Raw genomic sequence first — 22,865 nt, 5'->3', positions numbered from 1 at the left:
TCCGCCCCGGCTTGGCCGTCGGTGCTTACAGTAGAGTACAGTAGGTTCAGCCGCAAAACGCCGTCGACATCCATCCTGACAGAACCCCCCCCCCATGCAGTTGTATACAGCCCTTCATGGCCGCTCCGTATCGCCCGCCATATAGGGGACGATCCCTAGCGACGCCCACCACACTCTGTCAGAAGTGCCTGCAGCGAGATATGTAACCCTGGTTTTCTTCAACTGAGCCATACTAACTATTCTCTACGGCACTACAGCTACGAATGCAAAGCTTCCGCGCAGGAGCGACCTTACGCCTCGCGGCCCTCGCGGACACAACAGCTGTTCAACCCAAAGCTTGTCCCTAAGCTGACGAGCGACGTCCCTAACGACCTTCTCCAGAAGTGAGCAATTTCGAACCCAGCAAATACCAGACCATATCTGATATGCCGCAGGAAAGGCGTAGCGGACCAGCTTCTAGCCAAGAACGCCGAAGAGCGTGGCCGTAAGCGCGCACCTGACGGCGATGACACGACCGCCCCTCCTCGCAAGCGCACCCGATCCGTCTCATCATACTCCTCCTCCACCGTCTCCACCATCTCAACAAACCTCTCCCGCTCACCTTCCCCAAAGCGCGCACCACCCCGCGACCGCATCCAAGCTAGCATCCCACCACGCGAGGGGCCCCCGCACCGTAGCCGTAGCCCTGACCGCAAGAGGCGGAGGCGCTCATACTCGTCATCGCCGGACTCCGACCACAAGAACCGGCAGAGAGGCAGGGAGCCCGACCGTAACACCAGGCGCAGACTAAGCTCGTTCAGTCCCGACGGCCGCGGCCGACAAATTAGCAGGTCTTCTGACCGGCGGAAACCCACACGAAGTCGCGAGGAGAACAGGAGCCCTCTGAACCGGCGACTGCGTTCTCCGTCGCCTTATTCAGGCCGGCGCGACTCAGCTCCGCGGAGGAGTCCACCGCGGAGAAGTCCACCGCGGAGAAGACCACGGTCCCGCAGTCCGGCCAGGAATGGATCGAGTCAGCAGGGCGATGGGCGCAGTAATCGGCTGGGTGGATTCGATGACAGGCCGCCATTGAACGGCGCTAGCAATAGTGCCTACGCCGGTCGTCCACCTCCCCACGTGCGAAGGGAGCGGAGCTTGAGTCCTTACAGCAAGCGCTTGGCTTTGACGCAAGCAATGGGCACGGGAGGAGGGGGAGGAGCTCCGCCTTGGAGATGATAGCGCCTGAAGCTCGCTTTCATATCTCAAGAAATGAGGCTCAAATGCGAAATAGTCATTACTACCCAAGCGCATTTGTATCTTTTGAGGGAAGGTTGTTCCTTTTTTTTTCCCCCAGAAAAGATACCCATATCGCAGCGTTGCATAGGCTTTGGACTATCATTTAGCTATATAAACTGATGAACTCTGTGTATGCAGCTACTTAATGCAGACTCTCATGCAACCTAAAGAGACCGCTAAAACTGCACCGCTGCCACGTAGGAATCGCATTGCAAACCCACACTTAACCCTTCTATAAAAAGAAGTTCTAAACTGCACTATGCTGACATCATTTGCCAACAGCCTGAAGAGCTTTGCCGCTCAAGCCTAACAGGCAACCAAAACAGCAAAAACTCATTTCTGAGAAAATCTCCGTTGTCTAGGGGATTTTTTGCCGTACCTAGAGGCTAGTACTTTTCCGTACCTAAATGTTAGCAGAATGGGGCAAGTGAGAAGCGAACCAACGCCTCTGAACTACTGTAAAGCAAAGCTCGAGCCACAGTCATTACGTACTGGGCGGAGATAAAACCGAGCTTTGTGACTTGTGTAGTAGCAAAACGCTGGAAGTGTGCTTACTTTGAGGTTTCGTCGCCGGCGAAGCAGGAGTAACTTTCCCACCGCATTATGGTACCGATGGAGTGAATGACGGTTCGTGAAATACGCAGGGTGTTGTGAGTTGTGGAAGCTCTGATATTGCAGGCTGCTTCAGAAAGGAGACTACAGATTGCTTGACTGGGGATGATTGTGGCTGTTTGATTTTGAACCATGTTCTTGCGCGCGAGGACGACTCTCCGGCTCGAGAAGGAAAACGTAGCTGATAACTACCTCAGAGGACCTTACTGCAGGGACCTGATAGAGCACATAGCATAGTGTGCTGCGCATGCATGCCGCCGCGACGCTCCGTCTACACTTCTCGCTCACTCATCATCCGGCCGCCGGCGCAAGGTAAGCCTCATGCTCAAACTCGCTTGTCTCGTGCTCCACGGCTTCCCCCTCCGCAGCTCCACTCTTCACCCGCGTAACTGCGCCTACATCACCAACTGCGTCCTCCCCTCTACCCTCTACCCCAAGCGCCTTCGCCACCCTCCCCCTGTCCCTCAAATGTCCCAACGCCGCAACCGTATACCCATCCATCTGCACCCCCTCCCCCTCCATCCTCTTCAGCGCCCCCACCGCGCCCTCCACATCTTGCGCCCCCGCATACCCTGCCACAAGACTATTCCACGTAACAACATTCAGCTCCGCCCCGCGCTTCCGCATGAGCTGTAGCACCTTCTCCGCCGCCTGCGTCTGCCGATGCCGCATAAACCCGTTCAGCAGAATCGTCCATGTCTGCGTTGTCGGCGTCGCCTGACGAATCGGCCTCTGCTCCGCGACGTGGATAGCAGCGGGCGGCAGGGCGATGGTCATGTCCTTTATGACCTGCGGGCAACAGGACAGCGATTCGGCGCTCCGGGCGAACGCCATCAAGAACGCGTTGGATGTGTGGTCTGTTTCAGCCAGCGGGGCGATGGCCGCGTGGCCCGCTTTGACGAGGCGCCGGTAGGAGACGTACAGGCGGTATGTGGCTTGCGGGGAGGGCTTTTCGGCGTGGCGGAGGGAGGCGAGGATCATGAGGCCCAGGGCCGGGGTAGTAGTAGGGATGGTGGCGGAGTTGTGGGGTGAGGGCGCGGCAAAGTAGTGGGCGGAGAGGAGGCCGAGGTCTACGAGGGGCCCGCCGGAGAAGAGCGAGCGGTAGATGTCGACGAGGGTGGCGAAGAGGTTTGGGGTGGAGCGCTCGACGAGCTGGAGATAGAAGCAGTACAGGAGGTTGGTGGTGAGATATGGGTTTTTGAAGTCCCTGATCTTGTGGCTGCAGGACCGGAGGACCCTGCTAGCAGCCTCGGAGTTGGACTGCGCCATGCAGCCTTTCAGGAGTGCCCAGTAAATGAACGAGTTCGGCTCGACGTTGTTTTCTTGGAGGAGGTCGAAGATGCGGAGCACCGTTGAGAAATCGCCCGCTTCGACGGCGTTGAACATGAGGCTGGAATAATGGTGGATAGAGAGCTTGACTCCCATTTCGAGAAAGCGGGAAACGATTTGCGTGTTTGCCTGATAGCCGTTTTCTTGTTTTATACTGAATCGAAGGATGGTGGTGCAGGTCTCCAGGAATGGACCACAGTTCACGTCTGCTCCAACGTCTATGGCTTGCTGAAGCATGTCTAGCCCACGCAAATAGTCTCCGCGCTTTCCGAATGACACTGCGAATCGCAGGCAGTTTTGCCAGTTGAGAACGACTTCCTTTTCTAGCAAAGCTTCATGCAGCTTTATGGCTTGCTCAGCGGAGCAGACGAACAGCAGGCGGGTGATGAGATTTTGTGACACAGTTAAGCGGAACTCGCGCACCCCTTCGAGGAGCTCGTGAAAAGCGCTGAGCAACGCATCTAAGCCTTCCTCAGTGCGTTCATCCTTGAGCTCATTGTACTGCTTAGCTACAAATTCCAATGCGTCCGCCATAGCGTAGATCGGAGGGCGCGGCTCTTGATGGGTTGCCATAAGCACTCTGCAAGCAGTTTCGGCAGCACAGTTGCGCAGTATCCACGGTATGAGACGCGGCCATACAGAAAGACGTGTTTTGGGCTGAAGACGAAGCCATGTATAGCGCAGAGTCTCTTCACCCGCGGCCGGGTTGGCAAATCTCTTCTTCAGATCGTTGATGTCGACATCTCCGCTGATTCTTGAAATCGGAATCGCCCCATGATCGCCTATAATTCGATTAGGAAGCACACTGCGCACTTGTGCCAGCCCCGCTGTCCAGACATCATCAAAGTCACGGGGCAATGAGTGCATCCGCGCAAAATCTGGATTGCGCTCGTATATCTCCAGTACACGATCTGACTGCACAGCCTGCGGGTCACACTCCTCTTTAGGTGCCGACTGCAGGGCCTGCCTTATTCGCCGTTCTCGCCGGACTTCTGGGTAGTACATTGGTTTGAATCTGCTTCGCCATTGCCTTTGCTCGCGAGATTCCGTTGGTGGTAACGTTCGTCCCGTTTTCGGACCGCGGCTTCTGTGCGGATGCTTTAGGCGCAGCTGGGCGCGCACGCATGCCAATGATGAACGCACATGGATTGAAGGCACCCAGGTAACAAGAGTCCGCTCCCGCTGCTTCGGTGAACTGTCAGGGGATTCTTGGCTTATATCTCTGCTGTCATTCGCGTCTTCCCCAACCGAGGTGTCTGCAGACATGGCCGAATTGGTGGCGCTGGAAGCCGTAGTATAGCTTCTGCAGAAGTTCATTCGTATAAAAGTCGAGATTTGGGAGTATTGAGGGTGTGATATTGGGGATGCGCGTGCAAAAGGACGCGCTGTCACCCGATCCTGTTGCACTGCTGACGCCTGCAGCGTACAAGACGAGACCGTGTTGGGGTTCGATGTCGTATAGGCGGCTGAGCTTGACCGGGCCTGACTAGGTCTCCTCCCTGTAGAAGCTTTTCCATTTGCATCTTTTGTTCGGTCTGATCGGGCGTCCTTCTCTTCTGCTGCGCGGCAAGCTCTGCGAGGTCGAGAGCAATGGTCACGCTGTAACCCTCCTCTTTCCATCCCTCCTGACCCGCCAGCATGAATCCACCGAGCACCTTTCGAGACCGGCCATTGCGCGAAGACTCTCGGCGCAAGGAATGGCAGGATGGGCAGTTCGGCGCAGTTGAGACATCCGGCATTGACAAACTTCCTGCCGGGCATGAGTAGTTGTGCTTGCGATTCTCATCGGTCCATTGTTGGTTGGATGAAGCTCGGGGGTGGAGCGCTGGAGCTCCGCAAGAAAAGTTGACCGGGGATCGCGAACTCCAGTCAGAGCCGCGATGCCAACCTCACCACCACCACAATCTACCTACCCATAACCCACTATCCAGCGAATCCGCCGAAAGGAATACCACCCAGCACGAATACTCGATCTCACGCTCTTAAACTATCTACAAGAGGGCATCAAGTCAATTCTTGCGCCTCTGAGCTCACCCGGCGCATACCCTACCTCCGCCCTCACCTCTCCCGGCATCAGATCGCAACCACTCCACACCTACTTTACCGGTCAACCATAATCTTGCCACCACCTCACCACCATGTCATCCACCCACGCCTCCCTCACAGCCGCGACCCAGGACCGCAAAGCGCGCCTCGCAGCCCTTAAATCCCTCAAGCGCAAAGCCCCCGACGTAGAGCTCGAAGCCTCCGAAGACGCCGCCGCACGCGTCTCACCTCCCCCCAACTCGACCGCCGCCTCCGCCCCCGACGCAACAATCACCTACCTCTCCGGTCGGAACTACGACCCCTCGACCCGCGGCCCAAAACTCGGCTTCGAAGCCGCGCCCTCAGCCGACCAACCGACACTCGAAGCCGCCGCCGCCGAGCTTGCGGCGCAGACGAAAGCGGCGCAGGAAGCTGCGGAAAGGGAGGATAGACCCATAGATCTTTTCGCGATTCAGCCGAAGAAGCCGAATTGGGACCTTAAGAGGGATCTGAATAGGAGGCTCGAGGTGCTGAATGTGAGGACTGATAATGCGATTGCGAGGTTGGTGAGGGAGAGGATTGAGGCGCAGAGGGTGGTGGCGAAGGAGAGGAAGAGGGTGGAGGGGATACAAGAAGATGAAGAAGGGGAGGGAGAGGAGGTGGGGATGGAGGGGAGTACGTTGGTGGAGGCAATGAGGGTCAGAGAGGCGGAAGACGAGGAGGAGGAACGGAGAGAACGGGAGGAGATTGAGGAGATTGGGGATAGCTGAGACGGAAGAGTGGGTTTGTGAGGCTCTTGTGTGGGTTAGCGGGTGCATCGTGTTGGCGCTTTTGGAGTTGAGGGTTTACCAAGCAGTTATGCATGATTTTACATCGCCGGCTACAGGAGGAAAGAAGAACGGTAGCTATGAGGACATCAGCAACCGTTAAGCTTTCAAGGACATCTACTCTACCATACGTTGCTGATCATATATTGAGATGACCGAAGCCCTGCAGTCTAACATCGAGACTTGTCTCGAAAAGCGTCTGAAGTGTACAAGCGTTTTTGATCGATAAGTCGAATTGTTGCTTACGGATTGTTACAACCAGAGCGCCGTAATACAGATGTGGCACGAACAAACCAGAAACACGCACAACCTGTTACAATCCAGCTCGCAACCATGAACGCCTTAATCCTTGAAGCATCATACTACCCAAAACCATCTATACCTCACCAGGCCATCTAACCACTGCACATAATACAAGCCTCCTTGTTCTCAATACTGCACTGCAGCACCGCATCTGCATAGATATCACCCTCCCTTCCCTTACTCTCCTCATCCAGATCCTCCTTCTGCTTCTTGGCATCAACAGCCGCCTCAGGCAGCTCCTCTTCCTTCGGCGCGATCTCGTCCGGCTCAGCCGCAAGCACTTTCGGGCTCTCGCCCTCCGGGATATCTGCCTTGAACGCCGGCGCTGAAATGGCATCCTTCTTAGGCGAAATGGATACGCGCTTGTTCTCCGAGACCTGAGGTGGTGGGGTGGACGAAGGGGTAGGCACACCGTTTGGCGTCGTCGTCGGCGGCGTCTTTTGCATGTACATGGGCCTGGGCACGGCGGATGGTGTCGAACCATAGCCCGCTGGAGCGATCGGCCGCTTCTTTGCGCCAAGAGCGCGTGCGACGTTGGTGTCGGCCACCTTGAGAGCCTCCTGGTCGACCGTGAACTGGATGGGAGCAGAGGCGGCCATCGTACGGAGATAGTACATGCCGGTCTTGAGACCTAGTTTCCATCCCGCGAAGTGCATGCTGGTAATCTTGCCCATCGTTGGCTCCTTCATGTGGATGTTCAGAGATTGAGACTGGTCGATGAACGCGCCGCGGTCGGCAGCCATTTGGACAATAGTCCGCTGGCTGATTTCCCAGACGGTCTTGTAGAGCGCTTTGATGTCGTCTGGGATGTTGGGAATGCGCTGGATGGAGCCGCCGTCCGCGATGATGCGGTTCTTCATGTTGTCTGACCAGAGACCCATGTCCACGAGATCCTTGAGGAGCCAGGGGTTGACGACTTGGAACTCGCCAGCAAGTACACGGCGGGAGTAGATGTTCGAGGTGTATGGCTCAAAGCACTCGTTGAAGCCGAGGATTTGAGAGGTGCTGGCTGTAGGCATGGGAGCCACGAGCAAGCTGTTGCGGACGCCGTGCTCGGCGATCTGCTCCTTGAGAGAAGCCCAGTCCCAGAGGTCGGTAGGCTTCACACCCCACATATCGTATTGCAGTTCCCCTTTCGAAATCGGCGAACCCTCGTAGGTCGAATACGGACCGAGGTTCTTTGCAATCTGGCAGGAAGCAGTCAAAGCGGCATGGTAGATAGTTTCGAATATCTGGATATTCAGCTGCTTGGCCTCAGGGGAGTCGAACGGAAGACGAAGTGCAAGGAAGGCGTCAGCCAGACCTTGAACACCAACACCGATGGGACGATGCCGGAAGTTGCTACGCCTGGCCTCTTCGACTGGGTAATGATTGACTTCGATAGTCTTGTTGAGGTTGCGGACAACGACCTGAGTAACTTCGTGCAGTTTTTCGAAGTTGAATTCTCCCTCGTTGATGTCAACGAAGGTCGGAAGAGCGATCGATGCAAGATTGCAGACGGCGACCTCGTCAGGTGCAGTATACTCAACAATCTCGCAGCAAAGATTGGAGCTCCGGATGGTGCCAAGATTCTTCTGGTTGCTCTTGCGATTGCATGCGTCCTTGTAGAGCATGAAAGGGTTGCCGGTCTCTGTTTGCGCCTCTAAAATGGCGTACCAGAGCTTTTGGGCACGAACAGTCTCGCGACCACGGCCTTCTGCTTCATATCTGCAAAACTGATATTAGAACAGTACAATGTAGAAAGATACGACCAACCTACTTCGCATAGAGCTCTTCAAACTCGTCGCCGTAGACATCCGCCAGACCTGGAGCCTCATTCGGACAGAAGAGAGTCCAGTTGCCGTTCTGCTCGACGCGCTTCATGAAGAGGTCGGGTATCCACAGGGCGTAGAATAGGTCGCGAGCACGAACCTCCTCCTTTCCGTGGTTCTTCCTCAAGTCAAGGAAGGCGAACACATCCGCATGCCACGGTTCAAGGTAGATAGCGAAAGCCCCCGGTCGCTTGTTTCCACCCTGATCGACGTATCGTGCGGTATTGTTGTACACCCGAAGCATTGGGACGAGACCATTGGAGGTACCGTTCGTACCGCCAATGTACGATCCTGTGGCCCGGATACGGTGGACATTCAAGCCGATACCGCCAGCAGTCTTCGAAATCATGGCACATGTCTTGAGCGTATCGTAGATGCCCTCAATGCTGTCTTCCTTCATGTCGATAAGAAAGCATGACGCCAGCTGTGGCGAGGGAGTTCCTGCGTTGAACAGTGTCGGTGAGGCGTGGGTGAAGTACTTATTCGACATATAGTTATATGTCTCAATGGCACTCTCAATATCCTCGCCATGTATGCCAACAGCCACCCGCATGATCATGTGTTGAGGACGTTCGGCAACCTTGCCGTCTATCCGGAGAAGGTAAGACCGCTCTAGGGTCTTGAAGCCGAAATATTGATACTGAAAGTCTCGATCGTAAACGATTGCCGAGTTCAACTCCTCTTGGTGCTTCATGACGGTATCGTAGGTCTCCTTCGATATCATTGGAGACAGCTTCTTATTCTTCGGATTGATGTAGTGGTAAAGGTCAGATATTACAGCTGAGAACTGCTTCTTTGTCTGTTTGTGGAGATTCGAGACGGCGATGCGTGCCGCCAAAATGGCATAGTCGGGATGTGTGACGGTCATGTAAGCTGCTGTTTCGGCGGCCTGGTTCGAAGACATTAGCCCACTATGCGGCACTCAACGACGCATGACAGGTACTCACCAGGTTGTCAAGCTCGACTGTTGTTACGCCCTGATACACGCCAGAGATGACTTTCTGCGTAATTGCGGCGGCATCGACATGCTCCGGGTCTAGACCGTAGCACAGTCTGGAGACACGGGCTGTGATTTTGTCGAACTGGACGCGTTCAGTGCGCCCATCTACAGATGATAGGGTTAGCACCATGATCACAAAGAGCCTATAAGGTTCGGACGTACTGCGCTTGTAGACAAACATGGTGTATAGAGGGAGTCTTCGGTCGAGGAAAAGGATTTGATTTAGAGAAAGATGGAGTGGTGGTGTAAGTTTGGGTGCAGAGTCGTCGAACGGAGAAGAGGTTGCAGAGGTGACGGCGTTCGGTTGTTATTGCTTTAAAGTGGCACGCGCGAAAGACCTGACGCGTTCGCGGGGCGCGTCTTGAAAGCTTTAGGGTGGAAATGCATGTGGCGTGACAATACCCGATGAGAAGCCTCAAGGACCCGCCACGCGTTATTTATCAACCCCCTGTCCACTGCAACCACTTCAAGAAGATTGCCGATTTGGCATCTCGAACGTATCAATCGGTTTGAACATGATAATTCTATGAGGTTTCGAATGAATCAGTAGTGCTATCACGGCCTTGCGATGAGAGTCATTAATATTCAAAGCTAGTTCATAAGTCACCATCGGCTTTACAACTTCATTGTAGCTCCCGTGATGAGGCCTACCTAGGTAGGCGCCTTGATCTCGCTGTAATCAAAAGAGTGTCAGATAAATCAAAGAAGTACGTGATTCTTTACAGGCGGTGATTGCTCGCTCCCTGATGTTATCCCAAGAGTGATGGGTAGCGCCAGAACCAGGCATTACTAGTAAGATTTACCAACCGCCTTGCTGCTACAACCGATTTACTGCCTTCTTCTATCCTCCAGCACTCAAACTTCCTCGATTGAAGACAAGTAAAGGTTGTCGACTGAACGCGAGATGGCCCGCTACTTGTGAAATATGAGCCACCTCCAACCCCAGGCCGACATCACGCCTACACTCGGTGACTCGAGCAGAGTTGCCTCATGTGCATCACAAACGTCCCTTCAACGGCCAAGAGAAAGTGGTGAGATGCCTGCAAATGGCGATGCGAGCGCCTCGAATCGACTAGCATCGGCCTGCTGCTTCCGCGACGACAATGTCCTCATTCAGCCCTTTTTCGTAATCTTATACCTGCGCCGGTGTTAACACAGCGTCCGTATAAAGCGAACTCCACTCACAAGAAGATGTTTTCTCGTGCATAGACCTCCTTCTCCGGATCATCGCTGACCTCCTCGACAGTGAACATCTTCTTGATCGCCTTCACAAAATTCATATCCGCTCTTCTTCGCTTCTTGAAGCAGAAGAAGCACACCGATCTTTCACCAATGAGGTCTTGGAGCGTTCTTTGTAACAGTGGAAACGCAGGCTCGAAATACACACAGTCTGCGGCTAGGATGATGTCTGGATGTGTCGGTACGCTCGGAGGCGGAGCTTCTCCCCAGTCATAGATATCTGCTTCGACGCGGCCTTGGAGGTTATTTAGAGTGATGTTCTGCTGCATGAGCGCGAACATAGGCTTTTGGTCCGTGATAAGCAGGTTCTTGTCAACATTACAGCCGAGTGCCACAGCGAGCCTACGCCCTCCGAAACTCTATGTTAGCAAATTTCAGCGTATCTGCGGGCATAGTAACCCAGTACCCGACAAGACCGCCTCCGGCGCCAAGCTCAACGCTGCTGTCTATTAGCTCAATCCTATTTGGGCGTGATTCTTATGGAGCGTACAAACATTGTTCGGCCCTTCATCGTATTCCTGTGATTTCGAAGTAGATATTTTGAGAGCACCATGCCCGCGGGCCAAAGCTGGCCTCCACATCCTTCAGCCAGATCTTCTTGCAACTTCAGTGGCGTAGAAAGTAGGCCATCGAAGTCGATTGAGGAGGCGCCAGCAGTTTTATGAGCAGGAGATTGTACAAGGTCTTCGCTAACGCCGAACTTGTAGTTGGTATCATCATCGTTCTCCATGACTTTTAGAGTGTGAAATCTGAAGGTGATGAATGATGCGGATTTGGTAGGGAAAGTTTGCCGAGGCGGTTTGCGTCGACACCCACGTCGTGGCCAAAATAACGCCGACTCCAGGCTTGTGAGCATTGAAGATCAACCCGTTACCACAGGGTAAACATATTGAAAAATAGTCTGCATAGTAGAGTGCAGATCTCAAAGTGTGTTTCTTATACTAATCAAGTACACATATGAGCTGGCATTGATCCAGAAAAACTTCAAACCCGTGTCGAAGGGTGATGTTCATGGTTGGAGTCGGGGTATTTTTGGCCACGACGTGACACCCTCAGGCCCTCACACAACCAAATTAGGTACATACAACGCCAGACGTCAACGCCAGACGTCAACGCAAGTTCAGATCACATACCACCGATCTCGGGACGACTTTCTCGGACAGATACGTCCGTTTTGCTCATTGGCCGCATTCTGAGCAGTCAAAATTAACCTCCACTTTCCTTATAATGAAGCTGGGTATCACCTAAGATTACCGAAGTCCTGTTTGCTATTAGTACGAGACGCACGACAGGCTTTTACTCTCGCGTCAGACTCAAACCCCGGAGGAGCGGGTCTGCAGTAAAGGTGTGTTCATGTCCAAGTAGCTGGTGGGTTCGAACGAGGAAAATGGCCAGTTCCTAGAGGTGGTTGAACGATGCGCGCTCCAGCAGAGGACTGTTGCCATACGGCTCACCATCTCGTCTACTATTCATTGCATACGTGTAGACCTGCCATGTTTCTCACCTTCCGTTTCTAGGTTGCGTTTCATCTTTGGTGATAGAAGGCGCCCAGGTAGAGCCAGGTAAGTAGAGCATCTGGAGTCAGCTACTAACAATCACCGCAACAAAGCGTCATCAAATGAAGCTAAACTCCGTGAATTTACCACGGTAATATTCCCGCATCTCTTTCTTGCTTCTCTTGTCGACGCCGTCGCATGATTTTCCTTGTCAGAGTCTTGAGTCTCCTCTTCATCCCTTGCTCACTCCTCGCTTGGCCGACCTTGATGTTTTTGACTGCATTCCTTTGTAGCCACCTCCTCTAGATTCCTAATATCCACGCAAGGGCTTGAAGCCCGCGGCGGTCACCAACGCGCCATGCGCGAGGAAGCGCGAATCTCGACCTGCCTTCCGCTAGGTGGCTGTAGGCGGGGAATCCTACGCCGCCACCAGAACCTCTCTGTCACCGACGAGTCACTCGAGATCGTACGTTTCACGGATATACGGCACCAAAGGCAATTGTGTGCCTCCCAACCGTTAAGAGATAGCAGGGAGAAGCGCTGAAGCCGAAAGCCTCCGGAAGCTCGACGCCGCATCCCGCCGAGGGGCAGTCTCATACTCGACATGTTCCTGCCTCTATGCATCTTACTGCTTGCGTCTTCTGTCATTGCAGTATCACGGGTGTCATTACCGTTCAATGCACAGGTTCCGCCCGTCGCCCGAGTCGCACAATACTTTAGCTTCCAATTATCGTCCTCGACATTCGAGCCGGAAGCAGAACCTTATCAGTACTCTCTGACTGCCGCTCCACCATGGCTAAACATCGATGGCGCTAGCCGCACCTTATGGGGTACGCCAGGTGCGGCCGACGTCGGGTCAAAGGTGTTCAACATCACGGCCGCGAGGGCTGGCGGCGGGTCTGCTGTCATGGAGGCGACACTAGAGGTGGTTGATTACCGTGGCCCGCAACTGAAGATGAGCGTCTCAGATCAGTTGCGGGATATTGGAAAACAGTCACACCCTAGCAATCTCCTACTCAAGGCATCAGAGCCGTTTGGTTTCGCCTTCTCAAGGGATACCTTCGTCGCTGACGGGAAGAGTCTGACATATTACACTACAATGATCGACAGAACTCCTCTTCCAGCATGGCTCTCCTTTGGCGCGGATGAAGTAAGGTTCTCCGGTGTAGCACCGCCGCCTGATGCGTCCCCGCAGCACTTTGACGTGCTCCTGATCGCGTCAGATGTAATTGGGTATGCAGGAGGTTGGGCTCAGTTTACGTTGGTGATCTCCAGTCATGAGCTTGTCTTCGAGCCGCCGAAAGTAGAAGTTAAGATCTCGAAAGACACACCACTCGAGTACAGAGAGCTTCGTAGTCATCTCAAACTCGACGGGCAACCCATCGACTATGCGGATATTGCGAATACAAGCGCCAGGATGCCGTCGTGGTTGACATTTGATTCGAGCACCATGGATCTCGAAGGCACGCCTCCGGAAGGAACGGAATCCCAGGACGTCGAAGTTACAGTTTACAGTCGCTTTGGGGATGCCGCGACCACCACGATTCGCCTAGTATATGTGTCGGACTTGTTCACCGCGGGGATTGGGCCTCTGGTTGCCACAATTGGGAAGCGCTTTAGCTACACGTTTTCCCAGTCCATCTTCACGCAAGACAACGTCGAGGTTAGGGTGAACCTAGGATCTTCTCCTCGGTGGCTCACATACGATTCGGCAAGCCTTACCATTTCAGCCAACGTACCGGACGACGTCAAGCCGGGAGTCGTCACTGGAGTTGTTACTGTCAATGTTGCGGGGTCGTCTGCTAGCGACTCTCAGACCTTCCAGATCCAGCTTCAAGCGGCGGACTTGCCGGAGTCCAACCCGACGCCATTGGTTTCCACCTCCAATTCCGCAACCTCGCAAAGTACAGATCAAGTGTTGATCGAATCATCTGCGTCTGTCTCGGATGATGTTTCGCCTCCAAAGAACAGCAAGCTACTCGTGACCATCATTGCCACCGTTGTTGGCCTCGTGCTACTCGTCGCTGCCTTTGTAGCAGTTGTGCTGCTCTGCTGCTGTAGGAAACGAAAAACGAGAAGTCCGCCGTCGGGTCCAAGAAAATCTGAAATCTCGAGGCCAATCATCCAAGACGACGCATGTCAGAGACAACATGACCAGACGCTTGATCAGGATGTGGAGAAGGGCTCAGACGAGTTCGAAAGGACACCGGAACCCCCACCTCAGATACAGATTGACTTTCCCATACCCATTCCACCCAAGTCGAAGCTCAGAGGTCAAGTGAGACAGTCCCAAGTTAGCTCCCTAGGGGAAGGCGACGCTGTGATTCTAGCAAACTTCAACCGGTCCAGTGATTGGGGTTACGACGCCTCTACGCCAAACTCACATACTCCGCACGACTCGATGAAACTGCCTACAGAGAGTCTTCGTATGGCACTGGTAGACTCTCAGTCACGATCTTCACGAGTACAATCCGCCAGAATTGCGGCGGCATCACCTACAAGAGAAAGACCGCAAAGCACAATCTACCATGATCCTCCAGCCAACACAGGCCTGCCAGTAAATCGGAGAATCACAGGTCTTGGCCATGGGCGGAACAATACATACTCGTCTCCTACGCGCAGCATGAATAGACTATCCGCACTGCGAGCGCGTGACTGTAACAGCTATAGCTCCTACAGCACACAGTCGACAGGTCTGCTCTCTACTACTCCTTCGACCTTTCCGGCACCGCCGTCAGGCCGCCCAGCGCCACCACACTTTTCCCTACCGTCCGCAGAGAAGCGGAAGAGCATACGGATGGTCCCACAAGGGAGAAGTGGAGGCTCGATATCCGATCGCCGCCCACTGCACGACCGCCGCCAAAGCTACATCCGCAACCGCGCCGCAAGCCGCTCGCCCTTCTTCGGTGCGCGAGAGTCCAACGCCCGCCTAAGCTCACTCCGGCCCCTATCAACACTCACATCGACAGCCGCAACCCCCGCTTCCGAGAATCACGACCCTTTGAACACAATAGCCATCGACTCAGCAAAACCGCGGAGTGAGAATGACCGCAACCGCATCAGCGAGCTCTACCCAATAAAAGACTCCCTGCGCCGCCAACACACCCACAAATCCGTCGCGACCTCCAAAAGCATCGGCACGAACTGGTCTGCCTCCTCCTCCGCCGAGCCCCCATGCGCATCCGCAAGACCTGGGACGTGCATCTGCGCGCACGCCTTGCAGGGGCAGCTGGTATCTCGCGCCCCAACCTCGCCCGCCATAGCAGCACGCGCTCCAGCCTGCGCCACTCCCGCCTCTTTGAGAGCGCAACGGAGAGTCTGTACTCGCAGCCGTCCATGACGCTGACCGCGCAGGAGCAGGAAGGAAAGACAGAGGACGACGACTCAGCTTGGGAAGACGCGCGCTCAGGCTCCGCGAGCCGCTCAGCGTCGTTCGTACTGCCGCCCGGTCCCGCGGGTATAGGCCTCGGGCTCAGCAGCCTGGACACCTCGGCGCCGGGCGAGGGCCTAAGGGATTTCAGCGGCCATCTCGCGCGGGATGAGAGGGGGAATATCCTCGTGTATGACTCCCCAACCATAGAGCAGATGAACGTCGGGATTGTGGTTGGCAACACGGGACGGATGTCACAGCAACGCAGGTCGCGGTATACGTCCGGCCAGGCGGTGGGGCACAGGAGGAGGCCGAGCGAGGCGATGCTGAGTCGGGGGCAGAGGCTCGGCAGGGCGGTAAGGGAGAGTGTTAGGGTGCCGTTGGGGGTTGTGAAGGGGGAGAATGAACGACTGAGTCCGAGGTTGAAGGTTGGGGAGAGTAGGGAGAAGAGGCCGGTTGGTGTAGAGAATGGGAGGTGGGGGAGTCAGAGGGGAGTGGTGGATGAGAGGGGGGATTTGGCGTTTTTGTAGGGTTAGTAGCGAGGGAGGATCTGTGTTGTAGTGTGTCCCTAGATTGTTTCCTGGTATTATTTAGCTTGCGAATCTTGCGGTTGCTTAAGCTAGATAATCAAGTTATATAGATCTTAGCGTACTGGCGTAGTGATTATTATGTTCATGCTACGTTGACCGATCCTCTGCAATTGCTCACTCTGTCAAACGGCAACAGAACTGAGTACATGTGGTGTTTTTACATAAGTTTTCAATCAAGTACCATAGAGTCCTCAACGGTCAAATTAAGATCTGGTTGGCACAGCGCAGCGACAGCCTATACCTTACTAACCACGCGAGGCATCCTCTGTGCCTCCAACTCAAACCGTGCTCTATTCTGTTCGCCCCAAACCCCCGCCACTCATCCCTCCCTCTCCCTCCGCTGCGCCCTCGCCTTCCTCTCAAACAACCCCGGCAGCGACACAACCAAGCCCACAATCCCACTCAGCAGAAAGAAGTTAAACAGCATACTCGCCCCACCCGCCCCATCCTCCCCCAGCCCACTCCTCGCCCTCCTGAGCTTCTGCAACCTCGACTCGACCCCCTCCTGCGTCCTTCTATGCCCCTCACGATCCCAATACGGGATATCGTTCTCATACCCTCTCGCCCCCGGGTGTTCCTGCCCCGGCCCAAACCCGCCCGTCCCCCCCGCCGCTGCGCCCTCAGCCGAAGCTTGCGACGTCTGGCCCGCCGGCCCCCCTGATCCGGCATCTCCGCCTCCCCCGCCGAAGCCAGGCGCATGCTCCCGCCGCTTCGCGCCGTGCGTCCCGTAGCCCCCGCTGCGGTAGAAACTGGGCGGGGGACCGCGGAACTGAGTCCGTCGTCGACTTAGCCCGGACGCGGGCCGCGAGCCGGCGTGTGAGGAGTAGGAGCCGTGGTGCGGAGCGTCATGGTGGCGGGGGTGCGGGCGGAGGGACTCGTCGTATTTGGCGCGCTTTTCGGCGACGCCGAGAACGTGGTAGGCTTCGCTGATTTGAACGAAGCGGGTTGAGGCGGCGGGGTCGTTGGGGTTGTGGTCGGGGTGGTGCTGCTTGGAGAGGGTGTAGAATTGGCTGTGGGGGGTTGTTAGTGGGACGGTGGGGATTGGAAGATGGAACGGGGCGTGGAAGGTGGAGGTCGTATGTACCGCTTTATATCAGCGGCAGACGCTGTTTGCGATAGACCTAAGGTGTCGTAGTGGTTTACGGCCTCGGTGTCGCGCCGAGTCGAGGCGTGGAAGCATCGCTGTTGGAGCTGGCGGTGGAGACATTGAGGCCGTTGGAGACGCTGGATGTATGAAGCAGTAGGCGGGCGAAGAGTCATGCTTCAATCTGGGCACGAGTGCTATATTGTAAAGTGTCGTGTGTTCGCGCAGCAGCAGCAGCAATTGGGATCGCTTGAGCATGAAGACGTCATGCACGGTTAGTCGACACCTCAGGCAGACACGCCAGACTGCGAACATGTCAATAGCAGAATAACCAGACCGATTTCGCACCACAAAAGGGATGAAAGATTTAGCAGTACTATAACTTCATGCACAGAGTACCTGAAATCTCCTCAAGCTGTATTTGACGTCCAGCTTGTCCAGCCCAAGGTTGGAGCCGTCCGATTGACAGCCGCGGCGGAGTATTCCACTGACCCCTGCGCATGGCGGGGCGGAGCTTATCCGCGATAACCCGCCTCCAACTCACATCTCGTAGAAATATCACAGTTTCGCTATCGTAGCCTTTACTGCTGTAACTTTCTCCAGCATGACTGCCGCCGCTGCTGACGGCATCAAGGATCTCAGACGTAAGCTTCGCTAAACCGCTCGAAAGCTCCTCTTAACATTCACGCAGTAGAAGAAGCCAAAGGAAATCTCCCGCAAGGCGCCGCCAACGGCCTGCCGAAGGTTGAAAATGGAGACGTAGACGACTCAGATGACGACGCGGAGGCTGGCAATGGGGTCGTAGATGGTGGCGCGGCAGGCGGTCAGTCTTCCCTGCGTTTCATGCAACAACCCTCAAGGCCTGACGGTGAACAGCAAAGAAGAAGAAGAGAAAGCCGAGGAAGAAGAAGAAGGCTGGCGCTGCCACGAATGGTACCAACGGCGCAAAAGTACAATCTGACCCTCCCCGCGTCCCCGTATCGCAACTCTTCCCCAACAGCCAGTACCCCACCGGTGAGGAAGTCGAGTACAAGGACGACAACGCCTACCGCACAACCAGTGAAGAAAAGCGCCACCTGGACCGTATGAACAACGACTTCCTCACCGAGTACAGACAGGGCGCAGAAGTGCATCGGCAGGTGCGGCAATGGGCGCAGAAGAACATCAAACCCGGCCAAACCCTTACGGAGATTGCGGAAGGAATTGAGGACAGCGTAAGGGCTTTGACCGGGCATCAGGGTTTGGAGGAAGGCGACAACATTAGGGGCGGTATGGGCTTTCCCACCGGACTAAGCATCAACCATTGCGCAGCGCACTACACGCCGAATGCGGGCAATAAGATGGTTCTGGGCGAGAAGGATGTGATGAAAGTTGATTTCGGTGTCCACTTCAATGGAAGGATAGTCGATTCTGCATTCACGTTAGCCTTCGATCCTATGTATGACAATCTCCTGGCTGCGGTAAAGGACGCGACGAATGCAGGCGTCAGGGTACGCGTTCCCTGAGCCACTAACTTTTTCGACGCAGCTGCTGACACAACGGACAGGAAGCTGGTATCGACGTTCGTATGTGCGACATCGGCGCGGCAATTCAAGAGGTCATGGAGAGCTACGAGGTGGAGATCAACGGACAGACACACCCCGTCAAGGCCATCCGGAATCTAAACGGCCACAACATCGGACAGTACAACATCCATGGCGGCAAGAGCGTGCCCATTGTCAAAGGAGGTGATCAGACGAAGATGGAGGAAGGCGAAGTTTTCGCTATTGAGACGTTCGGTAGCACAGGCAAGGGCTACGTGAGAGATGACGTGAGTGGTCCCAGCGATCGCTTCGGTATACGGCACCTACTGACGAATTTTGCAGATGGAGACATCGCATTATGCGAAGAAAGAAGACGCGCCGAAGGTGGCACTGCGAGTGTCCTCGGCGAAGACTCTCCTGAATTCGATAACAAAGAACTTCGGAACCCTTCCTTTCTGCAGGCGTTATCTGGATCGATTGGGACATGAAAAGTACTTGCTTGGAGTAAGTATCATACAGAACTATTCACACTAAAAGGCTCATGCTAACAGTCTGACTAGCTGAACAACTTGGTGCAAAGCGGCATCGTCGAGGCGTATCCGCCTCTTTGCGATGTCAAGGGCTCCTACACAGCTCAGTACGAACACGTAAGTGGAGTGATCCCGTGCAAAGGTGCTGTAGTTAATAAGCTTACTGACTGTTCTGCAGACGATTTTGCTTAGGCCGAATGTCAAGGAGGTTATTAGCCGTGGCGATGATTACTAGCGTGTATTACGCGTGGTGGGTTTCGACGCGTCGGCTGGGCGGGTTGAGGTGGTGCTGTCGCGTTGTGCGTGAGTGCGTTGTGGACCAAGTTCATGGTGCCTCCAGAAGGCCCGCCACTGGGGGGATCCGGGGCTATCATAGGTGTAATCGTCTTCTCACCGACCGGTTTACCCGACCTAGTAGGCGTGATGGATGGATCTAATTCATTAGATCTCTTGGTATGGGATTGTAGCAATACAAGTACCTAGTGCTAAGAGGTATTAGGGACGTTGGTGGCAATCATTTGATGTCCGAGGCGCAGTTGAAAAAGTCAAGCGACTTCGCTTTGTGCCCAGGTGGATTTCCCGCTGAATATTGGAGCGGGATTGCCAAGCGAAGTGCCTGCGTGCTGGGCCAACACTGCTCAGCCTTCCTCCCTTGCTGCGTCTCTTGGAAATTTTTAATAAGAAGCTCGAAAGTTTCCACTGGTATCTCGCTCTGTACAGATACACAAACCATGGCTCAGCCAATAATCCCCTTGGCTCCGCTTCGTGGAGCAGCCGCTCAGTCCGCACAACCTGTTGCTATAGCCGTTATACAACCGACTGCATCACATCAAATCCAAGGGCAACCGCCTCAACCGCAGCAACCTCAACAACTGCACCAAGGCCAACAGCTTCATGCGGCTCAGCAGAATGCCCAGATGTTCCCGAAAACGATCTCTCTCAAACGTCATATAATGCCGTTGGTCAACGGTGCATTCGCGGTCGCTGCAATTGTCGTAGCCGTTTACTATGGCTGGTGGATCTTGAAATACCAACGCTGGAGCGCAGAGAACGATTTTTGAGGATCTTGTAAAGATAAAACAAGAGCTCCAAGCCCCAAGCAAACAATTACCCCATGCTAAGCGGTACAATTAACAGGCCGACGATGTGACAAGCGCTCAATGTGAAGCGATCCTTGCCAGCTCACCGAAACCTCCACCTTCTATCTTCCGCCCCGCCAGAATGCTCTTTAGGCAACAAATCTTCGAAGCTATGTCATCAAATTGCTATTTTTGGTTGATGGATATGGCCGTGCTTGTCGCCCTTTTCACTTCGACATATCTAGCATTACGATTGCTAGATACCACATCTGAGTACGGATATGTCTACTTAGACGACGAAAGGCCATCTCTCTGGACAAGATATCTGCCCACTCGACACTCATTTAAGAGGCTCGTAAGCCTTTGTGTCAGTACTTGCATGTTTGCATTCGCTTTCATCACTTGTCGTTGGATCACGGTGCTCTTAATAGCGGGTAAAAGTCCGGCTCCCGAGACTTTCTCCTATCGTTCTCTGACTATCCAAGTTCTGGTCGCCAGGTTACTGATACCTGTCTTGCGCTTCGCGATCAGAAAGGATAGGCTTCGGAATGACCGAAAGCAGACTTCTATAGCTGCGAACCCGGATATTGCGCTCAAACCAATCAGTCAGGACACCGGGTTGTGACGGCTGATGATATCGCAGTCAGCGCTTTCGGGAGCCAGTTACAGAATCGGCGGCGGCGCGGCAAGTAAGCCCCATCCAGGAACAGCCACCCTAGGTCATGGAATGCGACAAGTGCGGTGAGCCAAAGCCGGTGAAATACTTTTTGATCCGATTCAGGAAGTGGACCGCTCAAAGGAGGCTACCAGGCCGTCAAGCTGGAGAACTGGCGGCCAATGTGGTACCTCTATTTGGTGGATGGCACGATTACAGACATCAGAGAGGAAGACTATTGTGTGGATGTGGGAGGGGCGAAGGAGGTGTTGAGGGAGCATTCGCTGCGTAGTATATGAGACAGACGATACATGAAGCTATGGTGAAGTTAAGCAGATGTGGACACTTTGGCACGTCGAGATCTACAAGGGCAAACATCCACGCAGGCTTCTGGGGACGTCATCATATGTCACATCATGAGGTTCTTCGAGGTCTACTAGCTGCAGAGCTCGCTGTGTGTCGCTATGAACGCCTGTTGTGTCTCCAGTGAATTTCGTCATTGATGGATACGCGGTCGAAGCCCGCCTCAGCCAGCGTCAGTAAACGGCCAGCCTTGCCTGTTCATGCTTCAGTGATGCTTGCTCGGGTTCAGCATTTTGGGGGGGGGGGGGTTGCCTGAGGCAGCAGGTATCAAAAAGATGCCAGGCGCCAAAACCCCTGCAGCGTTCCTGACAGGCGGTTGCGGCTGCGGCTTGGGCGGGCTGGACCCTGTTCCACGCTTTGATGCTCTTCAACGCTTGTCGATAACTGCGCACTTCCACTACAATAATGTCCCCCCAGCCCTGAACAAACACTTGTTCCTCTTATTCTGCAATAGATCAGCTCGCTATGCGTTCATCCGTCGCTACTGCAGTCATTGAGCCCGTAAAGGTCTCCAATGTCGCCCAGCGTAAAGGGCCGGAGCAGGTCTCCGCCTCAGCACCACCAACAGAATCAGACCACGACCGTTTCTTCTGGACATACACCGAGGAGCCTCACCGGACGCGGAGGCAGGCCATCATCAAGGCCCATCCAGAGGTATACTAAGCCCAACGTCTTCTCAGGTCTGCGCAAACTAACGATTCCCAGATCACGAAGCTCTGCGGCCCAGAACCCCTTACGAAATACTTCGTCCTCGCAGTCGTTGTCCTCCAGATAACCTGTGCCTACCTATTGCGACGCACCCCGATACTATCATGGTCCTTTTTCTTAACGGCCTATATCATCGGAGCGACCGCAAACCAGAACCTCTTCCTCGCGATCCACGAAATCTCACATAACCTCGCCTTCCGCTCTCCTCTGGCCAACAGAGTCTTCGCTGTGTTCGCCAACCTGCCAATTGGCATACCATACAGTGCCTCATTTAGGGTGAGCCAGCCGCTGCATTCCAATCTTTGATAAACCATCAGCAATGCCAGAATCTAACCTTCCCACCAGCCCTACCATCTAACCCACCACAAATCCCTCGGCGTTGACGGCCTCGACACCGACCTCCCCACCGCGCTCGAAGCCCTCTTCCTCGACTCGATCCTCGGCAAAGCCTTCTTCTGCACCTTCCAGATCCTCTTCTACGCCCTGCGCCCCATGCTCATCTACCAGCTTCCGCTCACGAAGATCCACCTCTTCAACGTCCTTGTGCAACTCGCCTTCGACGTTGCGCTCGTCAAGTTAGCCGGCTGGAACGCGCTGGCCTACTTCGTCATGAGCAGCTTCCTCGCCGGGTCACTGCATCCGTGCGCCGGGCACTTTATTGCGGAACACTACGTTTTCTCGCAGCACAAGCCTGTGGCGAAGAGTCAGGCCAGTGATCCAACGGTGCCGGTACCGGAGACGTACTCGTACTATGGGCCCCTGAACCTCCTGACCTATAACGTTGGCTATCACAATGAACACCACGACTTCCCTGCCGTGCCTTGGACGCGGCTGCCGGCGGTCCGGCGTATAGCCGCCGAGTTTTACAAGGAGCTGCCGAGCCATGAGAGCTGGGTGCGTGTGATCTGGCAGTTCATTCTGGATAACGAGACTGGGCTGTGGTGTCGGGTGAAGAGGGCGGAGGGAGGAAGGAAAGTGGGTGGGTGGAAGGAGGAGGAGTTGGGGGCGAATGAGCGGAGGGGTATTCCGGGAGTCAAATAGATCTG

General features: G+C 54.7%; 10 protein-coding genes across 10 annotated transcripts; 6 read left to right on the top strand and 4 right to left on the bottom strand.

Annotated features, from left to right (window-relative positions):
• Nucleotides 1–116: 116 nt before the first annotated feature.
• On the top strand, nucleotides 117–1,215 carry W97_02091 (uncharacterized protein; the record flags this gene model as incomplete). Its single annotated transcript, XM_007779993.1, has 3 exons — nucleotides 117–184; nucleotides 258–383; nucleotides 435–1,215. The coding sequence occupies 3 exons, from the start codon at nucleotides 117–119 to the stop codon at nucleotides 1,213–1,215; spliced, it is 975 nt and encodes a 324-aa protein (XP_007778183.1).
• A 963-nt stretch (nucleotides 1,216–2,178) lies between these two features.
• W97_02090 (uncharacterized protein) lies at nucleotides 2,179–4,221 on the bottom strand (the record flags this gene model as incomplete). The annotated part of the gene is made up of 1 exon (XM_007779992.1): nucleotides 2,179–4,221. One exon carries the CDS (start codon nucleotides 4,219–4,221, stop codon nucleotides 2,179–2,181), a length of 2,043 nt encoding a protein of 680 aa, XP_007778182.1.
• A 1,133-nt stretch (nucleotides 4,222–5,354) lies between these two features.
• W97_02089 (uncharacterized protein) lies at nucleotides 5,355–6,011 on the top strand (the record flags this gene model as incomplete). Its single annotated transcript, XM_007779991.1, has 1 exon — nucleotides 5,355–6,011. One exon carries the CDS (start codon nucleotides 5,355–5,357, stop codon nucleotides 6,009–6,011), a length of 657 nt encoding a protein of 218 aa, XP_007778181.1.
• A 452-nt stretch (nucleotides 6,012–6,463) lies between these two features.
• On the bottom strand, nucleotides 6,464–9,363 carry W97_02088 (ribonucleoside-diphosphate reductase large chain; the record flags this gene model as incomplete). Its single annotated transcript, XM_007779990.1, has 4 exons — nucleotides 6,464–8,078; nucleotides 8,131–9,071; nucleotides 9,130–9,287; nucleotides 9,345–9,363. 4 exons carry the CDS (start codon nucleotides 9,361–9,363, stop codon nucleotides 6,464–6,466), a joined length of 2,733 nt encoding a protein of 910 aa, XP_007778180.1.
• Nucleotides 9,364–10,363: 1,000 nt separating this feature from the next.
• Nucleotides 10,364–11,151, bottom strand: W97_02087 (uncharacterized protein; the record flags this gene model as incomplete). The annotated part of the gene is made up of 3 exons (XM_007779989.1): nucleotides 10,364–10,763; nucleotides 10,828–10,860; nucleotides 10,916–11,151. 3 exons carry the CDS (start codon nucleotides 11,149–11,151, stop codon nucleotides 10,364–10,366), a joined length of 669 nt encoding a protein of 222 aa, XP_007778179.1.
• Nucleotides 11,152–12,521: 1,370 nt separating this feature from the next.
• W97_02086 (uncharacterized protein) lies at nucleotides 12,522–14,241 on the top strand (the record flags this gene model as incomplete). Its single annotated transcript, XM_007779988.1, has 3 exons — nucleotides 12,522–13,150; nucleotides 13,193–14,195; nucleotides 14,224–14,241. 3 exons carry the CDS (start codon nucleotides 12,522–12,524, stop codon nucleotides 14,239–14,241), a joined length of 1,650 nt encoding a protein of 549 aa, XP_007778178.1.
• An 850-nt stretch (nucleotides 14,242–15,091) lies between these two features.
• On the top strand, nucleotides 15,092–15,817 carry W97_02085 (uncharacterized protein; the record flags this gene model as incomplete). Its single annotated transcript, XM_007779987.1, has 1 exon — nucleotides 15,092–15,817. The coding sequence occupies one exon, from the start codon at nucleotides 15,092–15,094 to the stop codon at nucleotides 15,815–15,817; it is 726 nt and encodes a 241-aa protein (XP_007778177.1).
• Nucleotides 15,818–16,196: 379 nt separating this feature from the next.
• Nucleotides 16,197–17,137, bottom strand: W97_02084 (uncharacterized protein; the record flags this gene model as incomplete). The annotated part of the gene is made up of 2 exons (XM_007779986.1): nucleotides 16,197–16,887; nucleotides 16,962–17,137. 2 exons carry the CDS (start codon nucleotides 17,135–17,137, stop codon nucleotides 16,197–16,199), a joined length of 867 nt encoding a protein of 288 aa, XP_007778176.1.
• A 428-nt stretch (nucleotides 17,138–17,565) lies between these two features.
• Nucleotides 17,566–19,249, top strand: W97_02083 (methionyl aminopeptidase; the record flags this gene model as incomplete). The annotated part of the gene is made up of 7 exons (XM_007779985.1): nucleotides 17,566–17,605; nucleotides 17,653–17,784; nucleotides 17,838–18,451; nucleotides 18,508–18,771; nucleotides 18,827–18,988; nucleotides 19,045–19,131; nucleotides 19,193–19,249. 7 exons carry the CDS (start codon nucleotides 17,566–17,568, stop codon nucleotides 19,247–19,249), a joined length of 1,356 nt encoding a protein of 451 aa, XP_007778175.1.
• Nucleotides 19,250–21,576: 2,327 nt separating this feature from the next.
• On the top strand, nucleotides 21,577–22,860 carry W97_02082 (sphingolipid delta-4 desaturase; the record flags this gene model as incomplete). Its single annotated transcript, XM_007779984.1, has 3 exons — nucleotides 21,577–21,765; nucleotides 21,817–22,095; nucleotides 22,165–22,860. 3 exons carry the CDS (start codon nucleotides 21,577–21,579, stop codon nucleotides 22,858–22,860), a joined length of 1,164 nt encoding a protein of 387 aa, XP_007778174.1.
• Between the last annotated feature and the right edge of the window lie 5 nt (nucleotides 22,861–22,865).

This window comes from Coniosporium apollinis, assembly GCF_000281105.1.
Source record: "Coniosporium apollinis CBS 100218 chromosome Unknown supercont1.7, whole genome shotgun sequence".
NCBI classification, from domain to species: Eukaryota; Fungi; Ascomycota; class Dothideomycetes; genus Coniosporium; species Coniosporium apollinis.
Note: the sequence above shows the minus strand (reverse complement) of the source record. Positions and strands in the feature narration are given on the sequence as shown.